We start from the raw sequence: 23,885 nt of genomic DNA on the forward strand, positions 1-23,885 counted from the left end.
CCAACATCCACCGAAAGCAGGAAAGCAGGAAACCAAGCTCCTCAAATGAAATCTAAAAAGTTGTTCTTCTCCACCAAAGGAAGTAATAAACAATATTTATTTATCACCAAAGGTATGACAGCAAAGTTTTATAAAATGTTCATGATGGTTAGACGCTGCAGCTTCACAGAACTAATCTGTTAACTTGATCTTTTTAAGGGGAGTGATGACTAAAGATTGAATCGAGGGATGTTTTTCTTAAGACATCGACGTCTTCCAGTGTGACTAATGAAAGTCTACCTCGCTGATTAACTTCTTTGGGAATGTTCTCACCGCAGAGTTTCTCTGCATGTGGCGGTTTGGGAAACGCTGAGTAATGATGAATCAAATCCTCCGGGTCTGAAAGTTACAGTACCGCTGCAGTTCCTCTGTCTGCCATGCGGGGGCGGTCGGAGTGTGACGCTGACATGTTTGATTTAAAGAGGTGATAATTAAAAAGAAGTGTTGTGGGTGTTTCTTTGGTTAACCGCCTCTCGGAGTAAACTCTGACGCAGCGTTTTCCAGCTGAGGTGTCAGCGAGCTTTCTTCAGCTGCAGCTCTTTAAGTGTAATCAGGGTTGAATCCAAAGTTTAACCTGGATCAGGGTCCATTCATGAGCTTTAATTTCCTCTGTGTGTGTCTGAAGTTTACAGGAAGGTGTCACCGTCTGATGGAGGAGTGAGAGTCTGCAGGCTCTTTAAATCTCTCTGTCATCACAGTCAGGACTTCAGAGCTGCACAGATCCAATCCTCGGCTTCCTGAAGTCGTATGTAGAGTCTTCAGGACGCAGGGTGACATTGCCCAGAAGGAGAGAACATTTAGATGTCTAATATCAGTTACAAAACCTTAACCTTAGTCCTTAACTTGTCCAGTAGTTTTTTTCCCAGACTAGATGTATTTAGAGTCTGAGCACGCTTCCTTTCTCTGAGGTCTAAAGTGCAGCATCAACACTCCTGTGAATATCGACATCACTGACGCTTCAGAGATTTTAAATCATCTGACACTTCAATCTATTTGCTGCCTTTTGTTTCTGTGAAGCTCCACCCGGGCCAAACGGCATCGCTCTAATAACAAGTCGTGCAGGTCAGCGTGTCATCAGCGGGGGCTGTGAACGCACCACGCCTCTGCTGGGAAAGAGATGACGCCTAAACACATCACATCACAACGACCACAGCGACGATCCCCCCCTGGAGGTAACAAGACTCTGATTTATCACCGGTCAGAGACAGGACAATTGTTCACACATGCACTCCGGAAACTTTCTAGAAAGACCGCCACACGTCCATCACAGAGGGAAGTTCTCCTGTCGGACGAAGCTGGAAGGAGGCGGGACATGACGTCACCTGCCTGCTCTGAATCTCTGCAGATCCTAACCCTGGTCCTAACCCTGCAGGATGTTTTGAGTGTAAAAGAAATCCGATTTTAAAGTTTCCACTCTGGAAACATCTTCGATGGTTGGAGGATGGAGGAAGAAATCTGAGAGAAAAACTGAATCTGCCTGTGAGGGATTGATTTCCCCCAGCAGGGTTTAAAAAATCTGTTTTAGTTTAGTTTAATAAACTGAAATATGAGCTTTATCTGATCCTGGTTAGCCTGACTCAGCACGATGACATACGAGGGCTCGAATGCTTCACTGAGATATCATCAGGACTTAAATGAGCAGGGGCGTGTCCAGACTTTCTGGACTTGGGGGGCCCAGCTGGGGCTCTGGCGTTTGTGTGCACACCTGAATAAAGAGCATTTATTAACCCCTTCCCTCTGCACCAATCGACTTTTAAGTAAAACTAGATAATTGGCAACTTTAAGTCCGTCTAAAATCACAATTTAAAATATTTAAAAAATTGCAAACAAACATCTGCACGCTGAATCCCGGCCTGTGTAGTGGAGTTCAACTCAAGTCCCACCTCTGGCAGGGCCAATAGCCAATCATAGTTAAGGATTTTGGGGTTGCACCTTGGGGGGCCAATAAGATTTCATGGGGGGCCCATGCTGCCCCTCTGGACACGCCCCTGCACATGAAGTGTTTCTTAATCGACTATAGATATTTTTATAGATATTTATTATATTTTTATTCTGACATGTTGGAGCGTGCTCCTCTTCTTCCTCTCTGTCTCCGTGTGTGTGTGTGGAGTCGCTCTCTCCATAAGCATGTCTCGGCCTCAGTTAGGGTTGCCTTGACTACAACACTAATAGCTATATTTGATTTGTGATAAGTTGCATATTGAGCCTCCATCTTTGGGCGCCAGCTCCACTTTAGCTGATCGTAGCTGTTAAAGTGTGATGTCATCCCCCTGAGGGGGCGAGAAAACACAAACAGACTGCTGTCATCACAGAAAGGATCAGTGACACACTCACAATGACTCTGTGTGTGTGTGTGTGTGTGTGTGCGTATATGTGTGTGTGTCTGTGTGTGTGTCTGTGTGTCTGTCTGAGTGTGTGTCTGTGTGAGTGTGTGCATATGTGTGAGTCTGTCTGTGTGTGTGTGTCTGTGATTGATTGTGTGTGTGTGTGGGAGTGTATCTGTGGCTGTGTGTGTGTATCAGTTTGTTCTGTTCTCAGGTCAAACGAGGATGAGGTCAGTTTTCTATACATCGTGTTTTTCAGCAGATGTTTTTAGAAATTTATTTTTTCAGCTTTTTTTTCCAGCAGCTGGATCCAGTTTAAAGAAACATGATTTCATCGTCTGCTGTCGGGTCGATTTGAGCTTCATGCGTTCTCTTTGTTGTTTGTCCCTCAGAGGCCTCCGTCTTTATCAGCAGCTCTCAGGACGTGGAGTCGTTGGTCTGCGAGGACAGATTCTTTAAACTTGAGCTGCAGGTGAGGAGACGACCTCCTGCAACAAACGAAAGCGGGGAGCTGGGTTCTAGAGGTGTCGCTGATTTCAGGGTTAAACACATTCAAAACCACACGTGTCAAGTATAACGAGCACTTAATGAGCAAATACATGCGACTGTCTGTTCATCGTTAAGATGTTCGTCTGCGTCCTCCAGATGAGTTTTAGAGAGAAATCCTGCAGAACAGTTTTATGATGAAAATCTGAGATTTATTCAAGTTAATGAGAAGAAGAAAACCCTCTTAATAAATCTAAATAATTTATTATCATGGCTTCATCTGAGCTGCTGGAATCATCTGAGTCTGACGAGGACGCTGCACATTTTCCTCCTCGTGTTTTTTTTGTTTGTGTTTGTTCAGTTTGAGTTTCTGGGTCAGATCCTCGTTCCTCTCTGATTTGTATTCTGCACACTCACTCACACACACACACACACACACACACAGTCCGCCTGATGTTCTGCAGCTGCGCTCAGAGCCCGGTGTGTGTTCAGGTTGAAGGGGTCTCTCTCTGCTCGCCGTCATAAAGCGTGTCAGACAAAAAAGGGGGGGGGGGGGGGGCGGGGTCAGAGCGACTGCTCGCACTGCTGCCAGGTGTCGACTACATCTCATTAAACACACAATCACTACAGGTGTGTGTGAGGGGGTTCAGACACATTAAACACACACATACGCAGACCAGCAGGCATGTTTGGGAGCACACACACACACACACACACACTGCTGACCCCCCTGCAGGGAGAATCCAGGTGAAGGATCAGGCAGTCTTCCTCGCCCGAGCTCCATCCAGCCGCTCTGTTTTCCTCAGCTGTGGACGAGGATCTCCTCCTCAGCACAGAGATGAGTCTCCTCAGAGTGAAGCTCGGAGAAGGACCGCGGTGACACACCCGGGTCACAGCTGCTCTCTGAGGGCGCGGCAGGAGAGCGAGCTATAGCAGCGTCATCGTTGAACATCAGGACACAGACGCTTTCACAGAAACCTCTTTCTTCCTGTGCAAAGACTGAGTCGTGAAACGAACTCTTTGGAAAAACATCAAGCAGTAGTTTGAGTGACATCCATCAACCTCTCCCCCCTCCCCGCTGTCTTCTGTTCCAGGTCGGGCTGGGAGGGAGCGAGGGGGAGATCAGTGGAGGATGTGTTGTAAAGGCCTGACACATGTTAACGTTCAGAAATATGTGGAGAGGTGACGAGTTCGAGGAGGATTATTCATCCTGTGATGACTCGTGTTTCCCTCTCCTGTCCGCAGATTGTAATGCGAGAGGAGGTTTTTATTTTTGGGCCTTTTCCTGTCGAGTGTGAGAATAAATCTGGAGGGATTGAGCTCCTCCTCGGCTCTGAAAACAGTCCTGAGGGGAGGGGAGGGGGGGGACGAAGACTCGATCCCTTCACCGTCTGCTGCCTCGTCAGCCGGCTCTCTGCAGATGTGGAGGATTTCACCTCTCTGTCTTTCCAGGCATCAGGCTTCCCCTGGTGTTTACGTAATGTCCGATACCAAACCAGGCGAGCCTAGAGCTGGGCGGGCGGCCGTCCAAGCAGGTCGTCATTAGATCAGAGAGTCGCCCTGAGAAACATACGAGAGCCACATGTGTGACCGAGGGAGATTTACAGGGTGTGGAAAAGTCTCACAGGTTCTTTTATAACCGCTTTCATTCAGTCCGTCTGGCTCTCACTGTCAGATTTATTTATACACACACAGCCTGTTAACGTGGGTTTATTTTCAGGTGTGTCACGCTACCTGCCCTTTGACCTTATGATGATGCAGCCATGACGACCGGTTTCACTGCTGCAGGCCAAACAAACCAAACCAAACTCCTCCTTTTCTCCTTTAACGACGGCTGAGTTTCAAACTTCAGGATCAGCAGATTTATTTCTGAACTCATTAGAGAGTGTTGATTCTGAGAATAACTTTACATTCAATAAAGAGAATGCATGGGCAGCTATTGTAGGCGATGATGGTTAAGTCATAAATGAAAGGATCCATTGGAGACATAAGCCCTCTGTGTTCTGGTTGGTTCCCTCTGATTAAAGCGACCACACTTCCTCCTCTGATATAAAATCTGGGTTGACAGGATTTTCCGTTCGTGGCGTTTCTCTCTCTCTCTCTCTCTCCGGGTTTTTATGGATCTGCTCTCAGGCTGTTTGTGCTTTGAGCCATCGCAGCGGATTCCTGCGGCGTGCGACCCTCTCATCGCAGACCAAAACCTCACTGAGAAAAAAAAAAAACCTTGTTTGAGAGATGAAAGTCAGCAGAAATAATCACGATTAAAAACGAATCTTAGAACGACTTTAAACAGAAGCTGTAAAAGTTAAGCATGCAGCCGTATTATTTTCTGCAGTTATCTCTGGAGTCAGGCGCCCCCGGCCTCTGAGAGCTTCACTCAGACGCTGTCATGGTTTTTATTGTTGCACACATGACGTCATCAATAGACCCGTTCTGACCTTGCATCTTACTTGTGACTCACTTTATGAACCCTATAAGACAAAGAGTGTTTAAAAAGTGCCCCTCTCTTTAACCCCAGGTCCTTCTGGTGTCCTTCAAGATGCATCAAACCCTGCAGAGAAGCCGACCTCAGGATGACGTGGGACTGGATTGCACCTTGGAGGAGAAAGATTGTGTTATTCTGTGCAAACTGTGACATCTCTGTGTTCTTTCAGGAGCGCTTTGAAATGTTTATTCTTCAAATCAAACCCACCCCGCTCCTCTGATGATGCATCGAGTCCTTCCTCGGGGTCTCTTGACCTTCGTCTGATGTGGGTTTTGGTGCAGGTGTGTTATCGGCCTGCAGTGACACGCTGATGGATGGAGGCTCTCTAACCACACTCCACCCTTCACGTTTAACCTCCAACCTCAGCAGGACACAGAGCCAGGACTCTGAGGACGGCTGAATAGAGATATCTAGAGAAGAAGAAGAGGAGGAGGGGGAGGAGCTGAGGGGCCAAAGCTAACAGCACATGAAGTGTTTGAAGAAGGACAAGCAGGAATTTAACATCAGCGAGTCCAAATATTCACCTCCTGATCTCATGGAAGGAAATTAAGTCCCATAAAATCTGATCTGCTTCAGTTTGATGAAATGACAACACCTCCTGAAAGTCTCCCTGCGGCGGCTCCCTTCTGTTTGTATCCTCTGTGTGTGTCTGTATGTGTCTGTGCATGCTTCTGTTTTTCCATCGTCAGTGTGTCTGAGAGCATGCTGTGCAGATATGAGTCAGTGTTAATGAAAGGGCTGCAGAGTTTACCTGCAGCGACGGAGAGAAGTAACACATCAGCAGTTTAACACCTTTTAGGCTCGGGCGTCGTCCTGTTAGGGACTTCTTTGTCATCTTGAAGGACCTTTCAAAGTGTGTCAGGCTTGTCTGTAATCAGGGGCGAGTCTAGAGCCTGTTTGGGCCTGAGGGGGGGCAACCTCGAACCAGCGACCATCACCGTAAATATTCTGACAACAACAACAAATGTGAAATGTAAACGTCCAAAGTTCACCTCAAAATCATCAAAAACCATAAAGAATTCAATAACTTTCAGTCAAAACATCTTTTTATTGTCACTTTCATCGAGTAACACATGCAACTCTCAGGAGTGCAGGCAGACGGGGCCCGCTTAGGGAGGTTTGCTACTGTCATTGCAAACTTTGCACATTCAGAGTTGTCACTACCTGCAGCTCGCATCAACACAGCCTGGGTCTGATGAAGGTGGGATGCTGTTTTGGTTGCTGTGGCAACTAAAGACAACAGGGTAGGTTATGTAACATATCAGTAGGATATAGGGGTACGACTGGAGCAAGGAGGGGGGGGGGGGTCTTCATCGAGTACTTATCCTTTCATAAGGGCACATGTGTTGATTTCAAACTTAGTGTTGAGAGACACTTGAGTTTAATCTTCAGCTCTGAGTCCACAGTTTGTTTATCCTCATGTTTCCTCCTCCGTCTCCATCCAGCTGTTTAGAAACTGTAAACTTCAGCGGTTAATCTGACTCCTCATGGTTCCACTCTGACTCATTCAGGATTCCCAGCAACACTCACCGCGCTCTCTCACACTCAGCAGCTTCTTTTCTTTGAGTCAGGACCCCCAAACTCTGCTCACCCCCGATCTCCTCCGAAGACTCCTCCTGGCTCCTCCTGTGGCGCCTCCGCTGCGCTGCGCTGCACAAACTCTACTTCACTCATTTCTGGCTGCAGGTCCACACAGAGAGGAGTCAGACCCTCTCTCCCCCCTCCCCCCTCTCAGGAGTTTAAATAAATATCTGTTGCTTCAGATTTCTTACTGTAACTTTATTTCGTCGTTAAGTTTTTTTTATTTTTATTTCGTGCTTTTTCCCCCCCATGCTGAAATGGATTTTGTGCAGCTCCCAGCAGAGACGATATCACGTCTTTGAGGTAAGATAATTTATATTCCATTGCACTGTTTAGAGATGAGGTTTTTAAATATTTAGGAAGCACTTTGGCTGCGGCGCAACTTGCGTAATCCTGCGGAGTTCATCCATTCATGCGGAGACGGAGGCAGAGAGTTTACGCACGAAACGTGAGCCAAAGTCTGACCAGCTCTCCGGAGAATCAACTTAACCTCTGATTGATTATAAATGTCGAATAAGGATTCATTTTATTCCAATTTAAAGTTTCAATCCTTTAGATTTTACACTCTCCATGGTCTGTTTTACTCTGTCAGAGACGCTCGTGATCTATCGAAATAATAATAAAAACGTTCTTTGGTAAGTTATTGAAAGGACATCTCCAGTGAGCGCCCCTCCCCGTGGATAAAGATGAAGACCCCAGCGCTGTGCGTCCTCCTCCCTCTGCTGCTCCTGGTGATCCTGCCCCCGGTCACCCCTGGCCCCTGCCCCCGGTCCTGCTCGTGCCCTCAGCCCACCGAGCTGCACTGCACCTTCCGTTCCCTCCTCACCATCCCGGCCGCTGTTTCCAAACACGTGGAGCGCATCAACCTGGGGTCAGTGCTTCAATCTGGCATCATCAAAAAGTCATTCATTTAGCGTTTCACAGCATATTTTAGACAACATAAACTCGGGTTTTAATTGCATTTGTTTGTAAAAGTTGATCATATTTGGACTAGATGTTGTTGAATTGTTGTTTCAGGTTCAACAGCATCAATAAAATCACAGACACATCTCTGTCTGGTCTGAAGAAGCTGGAGCTGCTGATGGTTCATGGGAATGACATCCACAGTGTGCCTGACGGTGCGTTCAGGGACCTCACATCACTGCAGGTACACCTCACATTAACTCTACCTCTGAATGAATGTTTGGACTGATCATGTGCAGGAGAAGGTGAGTGAGGATTAGAAGTAGCCTCTTGGTTTTATAAGTGAAGAGCCTTGCATTCTCTGTACTGGCCAGCAGGAGGCGACTTTGATGGTTGTTGGTTCTTCAACACAACATGATGTTCATTAGTAAATGATGGTTCCACTTAGAGTCACAGAGACCAGAAAGAGGGGGAGGAGTTAGGGCGGGGCTACCTGTGATTGACAGGACACTACCAAATGTGCCAAATAAGATAAAAGAGGCCTCTTAAATTCTTTAATTCATGTTTACTGATGATGACTCTGTGTCTCCTCATTGGTTCAGATGTTGAAGATGAGCTACAACAAACTGAAGGAGATCAACAGACACACCCTTCAGGGTCTGTGGTCGTTGGCGAGGTTACACCTGGACCACAACCGGCTGGAGTTCATCCACCCGGACTCCTTCCAGGGCCTCACCTCGCTGCGTCTGCTGCAGCTGGAAGGAAACCGGCTTCAGCAGCTTCACCCGGCCACCTTCTCCACCTTCTCTCTGATGGGACACTTCCACGTCTCCACGCTGAGACACCTGCACCTGTCGGACAACGGGCTGACCGCTCTGTCTTCCACGCTGCTGGACACCATGCCTCAGCTAGAGAACCTGTACCTCCATGGGAACCCGTGGACCTGCGACTGCAACATGGGGTGGTTCCAGGATTGGTTTAAGACCTCACCAGGTGAGTCTGGGGGTTCGAGACTTTAGATAATTAATATTTTGGAGTTGTGTGTTCCCAAGTACTCTGAGGTGTACTGAAGAAAACTGCACAGGGTACTTATTAAATAAAACATGCATGTTTTCAAAAAAACAGCAGAATTAAAGTTTGAAAAAAGACATGTATGTATAAATGCATTTATTAACTGCCATAAAATGTGAAAAATGATACAGGAGACTAGTCTTTAGATCTTATTGACAGTGTTGTTGTTGTTGTTTTTCCTCTAGGTGTCTTGAAATGTAAAAAGGACAGAGCGCTCCCCGGTGGCCAGCTGTGCCCGATGTGCTCGTCTCCCAGACCCCTCCGGAGGAAAGAGCTCCAGGCTGTGGAGAAGGTGGTCTGCAGCAGCCCCGTCATCAGCTCCCCTCACAGGACTTCTCCACCTGATGAGGCGGACACTGAGGTCAAAAGCACGGGGGACTTCAGGGAACCTTTTGGAAACATCTCAATGGGTCTGTCGGATGAACACGGGAATGAGGTGGATCTGCAGTGCAGCGTTGGTGAGCCGAGAAGGCTAACTAAGATCAACTGGGAGCAGGTGGACCAGCTCCATCTGGCCTCCAACATGACCTTCTCTGTGGATATTGAATGCTCTGTAGATAGAGAAAGGTATGAGCGGCTGTGGAGGCTGATTGCGTACTACAGCAGTGTGCCTGCACACTTACAAAGAGGCATTCTGCTCAGAAAGGATCCTCACCCTACGTATGTGTACAGACAGGACTCTGAGAAGGATGCACAGTACTACACAGGTGTTAAAGTGAACATGATGGCCCAGCCAGCGTGGCTGATGCAGAACTCTGCAGACCTCCAGCTGAACAGACTTCAGTCGTCAGCCAAGACGGTGAAACTGATCCTGAGCAGTGATTTGTCAGAGACGGTGGAGGCCGAGCTGGTGCAGAGACAGAGGAGGACATGGGTTATGATCGAGTCGACGAACACGACTCGTAAAGCGCTGAGTGTTATCCTGGGAAGGCCAAGTCAAATGGACTGTAACGTTCAGAGTTCTGGACAAGCAGTCATCCACTGGATGCTTCCAGATGGCTCCAAGGTGGAAGCTCCGTACAGCAGTGCAGACAACAGGGTGTCTGTGTCCGATGAAGGGCAGCTGCTTATTAAAGCTGTCAGCCACACGGACGCAGGAATTTACTACTGCGTCGCCAAGGTTCACGGAGATCTAGCGGTCTTGCCTTTCCACCTAACAGTGCAGGACTCTTCTATCTCCCCCCCAGGAGACGACACCTCAGTCACATCTGTGGAGGGATTTGCAGGGAGCCCCATTTCTCTGCCGTGCACAGCGTCTGGTTCCCCTGATGCGGAAATTAACTGGATTCTGCCAAGCAGCAACATTGTGAGTTTCCGAGCAAACTCCTCTAGAGCTTCGGTCTATTCCAACGGCACGCTTCATATCCCTCAAAGTCAGATCCTGGACAATGGGTTTTATAAATGTATCGCCATAAATCAACACGGTGTGGACACGCTGGCTACAAAAGTCACTGTGGTCAGGCGAAAAGGAGTTATAAGGCCTTTGAGGAAGTTTCCAGCAAGACCTCAGTCGGCCTCAGGGGTCAGCACTCAGATTAAAGTCCCCACAGAGGAAATCGAGGAGGCTTCAGGGGACGCAGAGGTCACTCAGGCACCAAAAAGCCCACTGGATGCTGTGAGAAGGAGAATCCCTGGAGGGGTGCTTCCAGGTGGCAGGAGGGGGGTCCATCCGTCGAGGAATGCGTGGAGAAGGCCGTTAGCGCCGCGGAAACCTGCGGTATCCCGCGATGACGACAGGAAGAACGTGATCGAGAGCAGGAGGAAAATCAATGTGTCAAAGAGTAAAATAGACCCGGAGAAATGGGCGGACATTTTGGCAAAGATTAGAGATAGAAACACTCAGAACGCTGTAACTCAAATCCCAGAGAGGGAAATGACGGAGCAGACAACGCAGACACAGGAAGCTTTTGAGGGATCATCTGATGGCGAGCAGGAAAGAGGCGACCAAGATGGCTTAACAACGCCAGGAGGAACTCATGAAGACATTACACGAGGCAAAGACGCACGTGTGACATCTAACAGCAACGCTGCACAAACAACACATGGCAGGACATCAAACAGTCAGCACACAATCCAAGCTTCAGCAGAGCCATACACAACCCACATTGCATTTAATGTACAACATACAACCCATGATACAAACTTGGACATACACACAACTTCAAACAGTGAGTTTTTCCTCCCACAGACCACATCTGTTCCCCTGCATGCTGTCACTTTCTGGCAGGCGAACACAAACACGGCGAGCAGAAGCCATACAAATTCTGTACAAGAGAACCAGAGCACAAATACAGATGTGGACGGAGACACAACAGCTGATCAGTCCAAGGCGTTGAAGGAGAGCGAGGGTCTGGACGAGAGCCCGGATGTCGTTGCCAGCTCTGATAATGATAGAGACCTCACTTTGAGTGGAAGTGAAGTCATCTCTTCGGTCGACCAGAATGAATCGGGGCCAAGCCACGGGGAAAATTCATCAACATCTCCGCCTCATACTCAACCAAATGACACAGCGCGTAATGCGATGCTCACAACAGCATCTCCATCAACCACGCTTTCAGCTCCAGCTTCAGGAAGGAGGGGCTCTAAAGGACAACCTAACTCTAAGAGAAGGAATGGAGGGCGTCGCCGGAGGCCGAACGGAAGGAAACAAAAGCTGAATAAACCCCTCCACTTTAATGCCACCACGACGTCACCCGCCATGACTACTGCATTCACACAGATTAAAATAGAACCATTAGAAGTCAGTTTTAATACCCCTGATCCAAGTCAAGCAAGGACATCAGGCAGAATGAGTCATAAAGAAAGCACAGTCCCAGGGCATGACGACAAACTCTCTTCACTACCATCCTCTCCCCCAGAAACGAAAAACAGCCAACTAGACGGAGCCAAACCGCTGTTCAAGAGCACGTCAGCGGCACCATCTTTTCCAACAGCCTCTCCAGGAATAGGTCACGGAAAGGCAATTTCTCAAACAGCCTTGGGAATTTCAGAGAGTGCAGAGATCGTTGAGAGGCTCACATGGACCACTCAGCAGACGTTTATGAGCAGCCCTCTTCCACCTGTTGAACCCTCAGAGGGGAGGCAAAAGGGAGGCGTAATGGGAGACGTTGGACCGGCAACAACCTCTGTCTATTCCTCCAGGGGTTTCCACACTGTAACCCAAGTGAAAACAGATGTCGAGGCGAATCAATCAGGCCATGATTTCACAGATAAAGACACTGTAAATCTGCTCCAATCGGCCTCAGCTGCCTCCTCGATCGAGTGTGAAATCAAGACAACCCCTGTGCCTGCTTCAAGTGGGATTCTAACAACACCAAGCATCCTGTTGGTCGATGATGTGGACACAGAACAGGTGACCACAAAGGGAGCTGAAAGTGCCTATCATACTTCTCCACAGAATAAAGGCACAAGCAGTGAGTCAAAGGAAGCTAATGCGAATACAGGAGCACCTCCCTCTGCTACAACGTCACGCCCTGATGTGACACCTGAAACATCTTCCCCGAGAGCCACCACTCTGGAGGGTCTGAGAATCAACAACCACAATCAAGACCATCAAACCCAATCCAGCACCACACCAGAACCTCAGGGGACATCTGCGGTCCATCCTGAAACCCATCCACCTGACCACACACTGGATCTATCTCACAGTGCAAAACCAACTTCCCCATCGCTGAAATCAACCAGAGAGCCAACAATCAAGCAGACAACCGCCCCAGGCCCATCAACGCCTGCAGTCCGAGCTGATGCATTCACACAGAGACTGCTAACGAGCACTCAGGACATATCCAGGAAGCACCAGGTACCGGCACCGGGATCTGCTCCAGGTGGGAAGCCAAGGATAACGAAGACTCATTTCCAGACTTTCACTGTGAAAGCAGAAACAGATGCTCGGCTTCCCTGTGAGGCTGAGGGCGAGCCAATGCCCTTCCTGTCCTGGACTAAGGTTGCCAGTGGTATGTATGACTCAATCTCATAACTCAGCATTAGGTGGATTTTAGTATTAGTATTAAATTAAGTATTTTATCAGTCTAATAGTTTATTCTCGAAGAAAACCAATTCTTTCTGGTCCAATAAGTGATATCAAACTTATTAAAAGCATTGTAACTGCTACTAATGTGGGCATACATGCTAGGCCTTCTTCATTTTCTTGGGTTTTGTCCATCTGGGGTTTCTGCATTTTGCTTTGGAGGGGCACCAGAGTCCTCTTTATAACTCAGCTGGGGGTAACAATACATTTGTTTTGTTTTCAGGAGAGTCTGAGAGACATTTAAACACTCACAAACAACTGCAATCCAAATTTATAATAAAGCACATTTACAAACAACACAAACTCCCCCAAAGTGCGATCAAACATAGAAACAATAAAGACCAAAGTAAGAACCACTGGACATGCAGTAGAGAAGTTAATGTGTGAGGACAGATGTATGAGCCAAAAGCAAAGAAATAAAATAGCATTTTAAGGTTTGATTTAAAAACAGGCAGTGTGAGAGACAGACATGTGGAGGCAGAAAAATCTGAGCTTTAGCACTTCTGACGAAAAGGCTTGGTGACCCTTGAGATTGAACTTTGACCTTGGGGCAGTCAGAAGCATACTTGACCCCAGGGGAAATGTAAACAAGGAGATGAATTAGTTTGATGTTTAAGAAACACTGTGACTCTCTTTCCATCCATGCAGGGGCGAGCATTGCTAAGAACACCAGGATCCAGAGATTTGAGGTCCTTCAAAACGGTACGTTAATCATCAGTGACATCCAGCCCATGGACGGGGGTCAGTACCTGTGCACGGTCCAGAACCAGTTTGGCACAGACAACATGGTGGTCAACCTTGTGGTCCTGTCTCAGCATCCTGTGGTTCTCCAACCTCGTCACAGAGACGTCACCGTGCATCCGGGTGGCAGAGTTGATTTGGAGTGTAAAGTGGAGGGTCACCCTACGCCTCGAGTTACATGGGTGCTCCCTAACCAAGTTCGCATGCCTGCTGCCCCTGTTGGCTTCACGCCTCAGCAGCGTGTGGCCGTATCGAGTAACGGGACCCTCCAGATCAGTCAGGCCATGTTCACAGACAGAGGGATTTATAAGTGCATTGGCAGCAGCGCAGCAGGTGCTGACACAGTCTCAGTCCGTCTTTACGTCTCTGCGTTGCCTCCTGTGATTCAGCAGACCCAACAAGAGAACACTACGCTCCAAGAGGGCGCCACCGCCTTCATCCACTGCACCGCCACGGGTTCCCCACAGCCAGTCATCCGCTGGGCAACACCTGATGGCCTACAGCTCATTGCTTCTCAATCCATTACTGGACGCAACCTCATTGTCTTCCCCAACGGGACACTCAGTATACGGGGACTGGGCCCGGGGAATGCTGGGAGATACGAGTGCTCGGCCAGCAACGTGGTGGCTTCCAGCAAGAGAACAGTGAACCTGAACGTTAGGAGGAATGTCAACGCTGCCAAGGCTACCATCATCTCGTCATCCCCCCTGAGAACAGACGTGAGTTATGGAGGGACGCTGCTGCTTGACTGTCTGGCGAGGGGTGAGCCAGCGCCTCGGATCATGTGGAGGACGCCCTCAAAGAAGCTGGTGGATGCTCAGTTTAGGTAAGAAAATCACTGCTCTCTCTCATCCCTTGTTCTCAGATAACAATGCTATGACAGGGCACAATATGTTCTCTGTCTGTCTTAATGTTCCCCTTTGGCTTCTGTTGAAGTCTTTTCTTGGACCACACATGTCATTAATAAGGTACAAAGACCTGTTGTTACCTTAATACTTTTGTTTCTATTATCCTTGCAGTTTCGACCCCAGGATCAAGGTCTTTCCCAACGGCACGATAACCGTCCGCTCTGCGATGGACACCGACAGCGGGGACTACCTGTGCGTGGCTCGTAACAAGATGGGCGACGACTACGTCCAGTTGAAAGTCAACGTGCTGACCAGGGCGGCTAAGATCAAGCAGAAGCAGCAGCAGTCCAGTCAGGAGGTGGTGTACGGTGGAGACCTGAAGGTGGACTGCGTGGCCTCGGGTCTACCTAACCCAGAGATCAGCTGGGCACTGCCGGACGGCACCATGGTCAACCCGGTCAAACAACGGGACGGTGTTAGCGGAGGGCGCAGTCGAAGGTATGACACAATGAACGTCTCTTTGTTATGGTGATCCTGTGAACCTGTCGAACCTCAAATCATGTTGAACAAAACCAACTAAAGCTGGCACGCCCACATTTATAAATAACCAAGAGTGTAAACAGTGACTGTCATGAAAAGGACTTTTGCAGCTTTTGCAACTTATGGTTGAATATTGGATCAATGTAATACATCACTGTCCGCCCCCTCTTCCCACTTTATATAAAACTTGTAGTTTTATGGACATTATATGAGAGAAATGTACCAACATGTGATTATTTGTTCTGTTCTGGAGAGCAACCAGTCATCAGGGAAGTCACTGTTCTCCACAAAAGATTCTGAGCTTTACATACCAGACATTTATTAACAGTGGTATATAAGGATTCATTAAAAATGTCCTAATCACTCAACAGAACCTGTTCTCTGACTGTGTGCTTCAGTGGCAGCTCACCACTGGAAGATTAATGACTCCTCACTTCCAAAGAAAATTACTTCAAGAACCAATTTTGGCATTTGTTGCTGCAACACAAAAACTCCTTCACATGTCAGCAGTATTTATTGCTTCCTGCGATGACATACAGTGCACACAGTAAATTCGACATGTCGGTCTATTAAGGTTGGGCAACCAAACATGTTTCATTCTGACACATGCAAGCTGTACAGAGACAGAGAGAAGACTGAGGGGGCATCACACTCTGCTGGCTTTATGTTCATCTGAAAAAAATACACTGATACAGATAATTACAGACCCTCTGTAGTGGAAAGCAAAAACCTCTTTTATTAGCAGTGGAATTAATTTGTATAATTGCATGTTTAAAATTTTTAATTCTGGCATTTTTAGGGGTCTGAATTACCAATGGGTGGATACTTTTATTTTGGAAATGATCCAGTCGATTGGAGCCCCCAGCTGCCAACAGGCTGTAATGGCTACAGCATAATCATTGGGTGCACCTGTTCACATTTCATGCTGTTGCCACTGACAGACTCAGATTGTTTTTAAAACCATTATGTTGTGTTGGATACAAGCTAACAAACTTATTCACCAATTAACCCAACTCTAGGCCAGAAATGCCCACGTACTGCATGCTAATTTGACTGTTCTTGTCAATGGAGTCTGGTCACTTTGAAGAGAGTAACATCTGTTTGTGTTTAAAGAAAATCTGCTCTCTCTTGAACATAGGGGTCTATCTCTGTGTAGGGATCATTTATGTGATGTCACACATATAGGATAATCAGAGCCTGTCGACAACAACTTTCTGTGGACGTACTTCATTTAGAATATTTGCCGCCAATAATTTCACTGAAGCATGAATTCTTCTTTAAATTTGATCTGCAGTCGTACATGTGTAACAGTAAATCTGACTCCTCTCCCTTTTTGAACTCCAGGTATGTGGTGTTTGACAACGGGACACTGTACTTCAATGATGTCGGTGTACCTGAGGAAGGCGACTACACCTGCTACGCTGAGAACCAACTGGGCAAAGATGAGATGAAGGTCAGAGTGAAGGTAAAGGTTGTCTCTTCCAAGCCACAAATCCAGGATAAAAACCAAAAGACCATCAAGGTGTTCTACGGTGAAACAGTTACTCTGAGATGTAACGCCAAAGGGGATCCACTGCCAGGCATCACCTGGATATCCCCAATGAATAAATTTATCTCCCCTGCTGTTGACAAATACCAGATCCTGGATGATGGGACACTGGTGGTTCAGAAGGTCCAGCGTTTTGATGGAGGTAACTACACCTGCATGGCCAGGAACAACGCAGGACAAGACCACAAAGTCACCAAGCTGGAGGTTCTGGTGCAGTCTCCGGTAATCAATGGCTTTAGAGGCGAATCCAACAGCGTCAAGGTCGCTGCTCTCCCAGATCAGAGGAAGTTGATTGATTGTGTGGCGGAGGGAAAACCGACTCCTCGCATCATGTGGGTTCTACCAGGAAATGTGATCCTTCCTGCTCCGTACAAGAGCAACAGAATGACGGTGCATCAAAATGGTACTTTGGAAATCCATTCGCCCAAGAGGACAGATTCAGGGAAGCTGGCTTGCATCGCTCGTAATGAAGGAGGGGAGGTTCGGCTGGTGGTTAACTTGGACGTGAAGGAGCTTGTCGACAGACCTCAAATTAGAGGTTCAAAAACAGATAGCTTGTCATTGACAGTTGGGAACGCCATGACTTTGAATTGCTCCTTCGAGGGTTTAGCACCACCTCGTGTTACTTGGATGTTGCCCAACGGCACGCCTCTGCAAAGTGGTGCCCGGTTCTCAAAGTTTTTCCACCACCCCAGCGGCTCTTTGATCATCAGTAACCCCTCTGTTGCTGAAGCTGGGATGTACCGTTGTCTGGGGCATAATTCTCGAGGGCTTGCAGAGCAGATCATCACGTTGTCCCCAGGGAGAAAGCCAGAGATCCTCAACAGATACAACTCTCCTGTCAGCGTGGTTAATGGACAAACACTTCTGCTTCATTGTCTGACCAGCGGCGAGCCCCTCAGACTGACATGGACACTTCCCAGCGGGGTGGTCCTCAACAGGCCGCAGAGAGCTGGACGCTATGCTGTGCTGCCCAATGGGACGCTTGCCATTCAACAAGTTTCCGTCTATGATCGGGGGTCTTATATCTGCCGCGCTGCAAACGAGTATGGCAGCTCTAAGCTTTCTCTGTCTGTTATCGTGATTGCATACCCACCGCGAATCACCAACGGCCCTCCCTCTATGACGTACGCCAAACGTGGAGTTGCGGTTCAGCTGAACTGTGTGGCGACCGGGATCCCTCGAGCAGACGTGGCATGGGAAACGCCTGATAAAACTCGCCTGGCGGTGAGTTCGCAACCTAGACTGTTTGGGAATAAATATCTCCATCCGCAAGGTTCCCTCATCATCCAGAACCCAACACATAGAGACGCTGGTGTGTACCGATGCACAGCCAGGAACGCCATCGGCACAGACACTAAATCCACAATTCTCAATGTGTTCTGAAGACTTCCACTAACCCTCATGGTCTGTTTCCATACTGTAATGCCCAAGCAACTGCCTATAGCTTAAAGCAGGTCATGTTTTAACTGATCAATACGATGTACAAACTGCTGTCACCATGTTGAAACAAGTTGTTATGAACCAGCAGTGGTGGTTTGAGTGTGTCCGGCTTAGTGGTTGGAAATCTATGTTCCCTCAGCCCGGTGTTCCCTCATTTCTATGAAATTTTCCGCCTTCAAAACTAGGCCCTATGTTCCCTCATTTTGGCATTTTGAAAACAATTCTTCGATGCATAAATTCAAACCGAAGCTCTTAGAAACAGGACAGTGAGATATAAGGTCTTAGTTTTAGTTTTGTAAATAAGATAGAGCTCAGAAGAGACCCTTTAACAATAATCAAGACCAAGGTAGGTACATTTAATGGTTTTCTAGAATCAAATGAGAAATTCTGCTTACAGACAAACAGGACCCAAAACATAAACTCCCTGGAGGAGCCAACACGACATCAAACCGCCCTCACAATCTGAAATCTCAGCGAGACATTCAGTGACAGTCTACAAAAACCACTCTCAGATCCTGACCCTAAAAACTCCCCTCCAGGTGTTACTGATGCTTTCCACTGATCCTGTACTGATCGTCCAGTCTCTCCTGACAATGACAGATTATGTCAAGCTATAAAGAAATGCATCTTTATTTTCTAACTTGGAAATACTGTCGACTTAACAACAGAAATATGTTGCAAAGATTCTTTTACCCGAAGACTTCTGTTGTGATCTTTCATAAACTGTCCATCTTTATGACACTTTTTGTTTTTAAATCTGGGCCTATTTTTAGAAATCCTGTGGTAGATTCACATCCACTGAAAGTTTTTTTTACAAAGCTAATGGACTCCATTGAAAAAACTAACCGAGACCAAGACATACCCGAGACCAGAGTACTCAGAGACCAAGACATTTAGGTATCGAGACCGAGTCAGGACCGAGACCAAGAGGAGGGGGGGATCAAACTACAAATTAATTGAAGTTATTCATTATTTTAGAAAGGGGAGTTTTCCTTCTAATCACAGCAATGACGGGGGAAAATAGTGTCAGTGGTTGTCCAGACCGGTCTTAGATTAAAATCCAGAGTCCACCCAGTCTGAGACCGAGACAAGACCAAGTAAAAATGCTTTTGATTCCGAGACCGAGACCTTCAAAAAGTGGTCTCTAGATGGATCTCGAGTACTACAACACTAATTTGACGACTCCAAACTTGTAACTATCCTTTAAACCTGTAAAAACCCGGCCCAGGTTTAAAAACGCTCTTCAGTGTGTTTCTGGGAGAAGTATCTCACATTCCTTTAATCTGCTTCTGAAAAATGCTGATACAGGTTTTGTGCTTTGCCTTGTAAATTATTTGTCTTTGACAGACTGTGATGCAAAAGAAATTAACCATATTTTAATAAAGATTTTCACCTTTTTTTTTATGAAGTTCAGAGTCAAACATTGTAATGATTTTGTTCTTGGGGGAGGGGGGGGGGGGATGGAAATACTCAATGGTTTAACCGTACCATACCGGGCCCTGGCACCACTGTGCATGTCGGGGTTTTGATGCATGTCAGTGTTTGTTGCATGTCGGAATTTTAATAGATGTTGGGGATTGATAAAGGTTGGCATTGATGCATGTCGGGTTTGATGCATGTTGGGTTTGATGCATGTTGGGTTTGATGCATGTTGGGGTTTGATGCATATCGGGTTTGATACATGTCGGGGACTGATTGATGTCGGTGTTGTACCGTACAAATACGGTAATTTGTATGGTCTCTGACTGAAGTCATACAGGTCTTACTGGGTCTTACCAATAGTTGGCGTTATATAGAAATATTCAATGAGAAGTGGTCCTTCTACCTTCTGGTCCTGTTATATGGCAGGACATCAAACTTTGAAGTTTGTCATGTTGCTTCTCTAAAACAACTCTGTCGTGAATCGGACTCATCCCTGAAGATGAGTTAATCCCAGTGGAATAAATAAAGATGAGAAGTGTTTTTAAAATGAGGAAACCTTTGGAAACATACAGACGTTTGTGACTTTTTGGTAACTGAATGACTGTAAAAGTTCTAAGGGTTTTGCTCCGGCTTTAGAGAGCAGAGCATTGATAAAAATGTTGAGGAAAAAAAGCTGAACTTCGTGTTTTGGGAGAAGGAAGTAGGTCACCGTCACTCTGCAAACTTGCAATCATCGCTGTGGGGAAACAGCGGCCGTCTCGTCTTCCAGAGAGTAGAAACATCTGGAGCGGTGAGGAAATCCCACATTAGTTCAGCTGATTCAGCCTGAAAGAGTCACACTTTGAGGACTCTCAGGCTCCGTGACTCCTCCTCCTTTTTTTTTTTAAAGAACTCTACTCCCTCTTTTTGATGCTCTTAAGCTTTCCTCCTGCACATGAAAGCAACATTTTCCACTGTGAGAGCTGATTAGGCTGCAGTGATTCACGTTTTCCCCCCTGACAGCCTCTCTGCTCTGACCTCTCTGTGTCTGCTTGTGACCCAGAACCTGCTTGGAAAAAAGCTCACATCTTGTGCCCAGCTGTTTGCTCTCATTACTGAAAGAGACAGTCATCAGCGTTAGATAAAAAGTCATGCTCTTTCCTGTGCTTATCTGATTTCTGGGGCCTCAGATTAAGTTCAGAGGAAACTGAAAAACAAATGCTAATCAAGACGAATCCTCTTCTTTTTGTGTAACACTTTACAGACGAGATGCTTCGGGGGCCTCAAGCTGCAACGGCACTAAAGAATTTCCTTCAAAGAAATGGTGCAAATTCAAAAAGGGAGCAAAATAAAAACATAAAACAAAAGTTTTAATGCATACAACAAACCAAATGATTGCATTTGACAAGTCGGAGCCATGCTTTAACAGGAAGCACACTGCAAACACATGAGTGATGCAGGCCTGGAGAATGTTGATGCTTTGCAACATTTTCTGTCGCATTTGTTCTCTGTGTTTTTCTGTTTTCACACAGCATGATTTCGCGCGTTACGGCGCCTTTGCAGGTATTTATTTTTGTCTGCAGCAGGATTCTGTCTGAGTTTGCAGCTTGTTTCTCCAAATGGAAATCTTCTGAGATGTTGCAGGACATTTTGCCCTTTTTCAGCCGCCATGCATGTCTTCCTCTTCTTACGCTGCACCTTCTGTCACGTGTTGTGACATTAGCGTTCGACCAGGAGAAGATGTCCTCAGTTGATGACCAACTTTCATCCGATGTTTCAACCCTGATCCACAGCATCCTGCAGTTGGCGGGTCTGCAGTGATGGTAGGTCATTGCCCATCTTCTCCTGGTTTTCAGCTTGTCTCCTCCAACCTGAAGCAAAGCCTGCAAGAGGCTCTCTGTGCTGCCTCCCCAGACCTTCCCCTCCCTTCTTACAGCAAACTTCCACTGGGAATAGTCAGGTCTGCCCCCCCTTTTTCCCTGCTCTGATAGACCAAGTCGCGGTATTTGGTAGCTTTCCTCTCAGAGGCCTCCTCCCAACCATCCTCTTAATGTAGCCTCTTAAACCCTGTGAGATCCTGGTCTAGTTGCTTCCAGTTTGTGTTGTCCCTCTTAGGAGGCTGATTCACGTTCTCAAAGTAAAGAGAAGCTTCACAGAGGAATTATCGTATGATGTACTATAATGTGCACTTTCAATACATCTGAACCCTGAGGACCTTCATGTGTGAGCAACAGATGAATTGGAGTTTGAAGAAAATCCAGCAGAAGCTCCGTCAGATGTGTAGATATCCTCGGTTCTGACAGCAGCAGTGAGCGTTCTTCTTCTGTGGTGTCTGTGATGTTAGACTGAACGCTCTGAGCTCACTGCGTGTTCTGTGTTCATCAACAGTGATATATCGGCTTGTTTTTGACAGCTGTCTTTATTCATGCCTGCGTTCACAGTGAATCATGTAATCATGTGTCTCAGAGCGTTAAGCTGCTGAATTGAAAAGAGATGATATAAAAGATTTGTCGGCCATGATGGTATTTTGTTTTCAGACTCTCACAGACTGCAGAGAGTTTCATCAATTAACTTCTTTATCAAGTTGCTGAGTGTCAAACCAAAACTGTTTAGGAATATTTATCCTATAATATTTATGTAAAGGTCTAATTCATATGAGACATGACAACATTATGAAGGAAAGATTTATTATCATGAATCTTTGAAAGTTGTTTACGCTCTTCTGCTCGAATGATTCCTTGCATGTTAATGTTTAAGGCCTGGATTCCTGTTAAATGTCGAGCAGATAGAAGACTTTCCACAAAGCTTCTCTCTCTTTTGCAGCAGCTGTGCCGTAAACTTTGAACCTCTGGATCGTCTCCACCTCGGGGAATTAGTGTCTTCTGGCAGACATGAACGTTTGCAGGCCAACATGCTGCTGAATTCACTTTAATTTATTCCGCCTGGGTTAGATAGGATTCTCTAAATTGATGTTCTGGCTCTTAGTAGCAGAAACACTGACTGTGAAACCCTCCTTTACGAGCGCTCTGAAAACTGTATCCCGGCGAGTCTGGAGGTAACGAATCGACGGGGAACGTTCCTGAAGATGCATCTGTCTAATTGTGGGAATCTGGTTCCATTGTGGCCCAGTTTCTCAGCGGAAGAAACCCAACCCAGCTGCTCGGCCACATCAGAATCCTTAAAAAGCGAAGCCTGAACCCCCTCCACAGCTGACTACCATTACTCAGAAATCCCCAATTATCCCGATCGCACAAATTGTGGGTCATTAGAATCCGAAGCTGCCGGTTAGAGTGCTGATCAAATTAGTTGAACGCCTCTGAGCATGAATCAAAACATGCATGTGGCAGCTACCGCACAAGATGAAGAGGAGGCAGTTTGAAGCCAAAGACATGTGGAGGTGATCAGGATGCCCCTGCAGTTATCACATTTCCTTCTCGTCTTATATAACAGCTGGGGCAGACGGGCATGGACGTGAAGACCACACCTTCCTTCCTCTTCCTCCTTTCTCCAATCCATGGGAGTGCTTGAAGATGAGGACATTATCGAGACTATTTCCCACTTTCAACGCGCTGAAATTGGAGATTAAATAAACAAGTGAAGGAGGAGAAATGGAGCGGTTCTCAGGTGAGGTTTTGGTTTCATCAGTGCCCCTCAAGAGGTGGATTTTCTTGAAAGCACAGTTGGGTGTAAGTCTCACTTTTCTCTGAACAAACAGGCCGGGTCAGGGCGGTGAAATTCTTTGAGGGTGTCAGTGTCGAGTCAGCGCCGGTTATGTAAAAACTTGTGAAGAATGTCAGCGAGTTGTGTATCTGAGGGCTTCTTTGAAACGAACATAATGATTGTTTATTCCTAACTTTTCTTTGTGTTTCAGTTGTTTTGGATCAAGACGCTAGGTAGACACGGATATCAGCAAAAACTGTAGTTCCTCCAGTGTCCACTAGAGTCTGTCTCCTGCAGTGAGTCAGTCTCCATAGAGCTCTATGTTAAAATGTCTAACTTTACAGCTGTAATAAACATCTTTACAGCCTGGTACAAAAACAGTTTGGGTCTCTAGAGCTCATTTCACTCTTCAGCTACCTTTGTGTGATGGTAAAACCGCCTCTGTTCAAACAGGAATTAGAACAGTTCGATCTTCTTCAGTGATGCAGACGAAGCTGACGACCGACGAGCTGCTCAGGAGGAAACCTTTACCGACCAGCGCAGGTCGATACCTGGGGGTTTACGGTCAAACGAAAGGGTCCTGATTTGGAGGATTGAAAATATGGTCACCCTGTTCCAGCCTAAAGTAAACACTGTTTGCTGGATTAACTGGACTCTGTCGTTTCCAGCCTGTCTTCGCCTGCAGGGGTCTGACATCTGATTCCTCTTTGTCTTTTCAGATCTTAATAAACGAGGCGTTCGAGGGGAACCGGGAACTCATCCCAGATCTGCTTCTCCACCCTTTCAT

General features: G+C 46.8%; 1 protein-coding gene across 1 annotated transcript; it reads left to right on the forward strand.

The window, feature by feature from the left end:
• Positions 1 to 6,843: 6,843 nt before the first annotated feature.
• On the forward strand, positions 6,844 to 18,901 carry mxra5a (matrix-remodelling associated 5a). The gene is made up of 8 exons (XM_061032362.1): positions 6,844 to 7,218; positions 7,556 to 7,786; positions 7,933 to 8,062; positions 8,421 to 8,811; positions 9,075 to 12,842; positions 13,565 to 14,483; positions 14,677 to 15,003; positions 16,390 to 18,901. Exons 2-8 carry the CDS (start codon positions 7,602 to 7,604, stop codon positions 17,978 to 17,980), a joined length of 7,311 nt encoding a protein of 2,436 aa, XP_060888345.1. The 5' UTR covers positions 6,844 to 7,218; positions 7,556 to 7,601; the 3' UTR covers positions 17,981 to 18,901.
• The last annotated feature ends 4,984 nt before the right edge of the window (positions 18,902 to 23,885 follow it).

The sequence above is a fragment of the Labrus mixtus genome, chromosome 24 (genome assembly GCF_963584025.1).
Source record: "Labrus mixtus chromosome 24, fLabMix1.1, whole genome shotgun sequence".
In the NCBI taxonomy this organism is placed as follows: domain Eukaryota; kingdom Metazoa; phylum Chordata; class Actinopteri; order Labriformes; family Labridae; genus Labrus; species Labrus mixtus.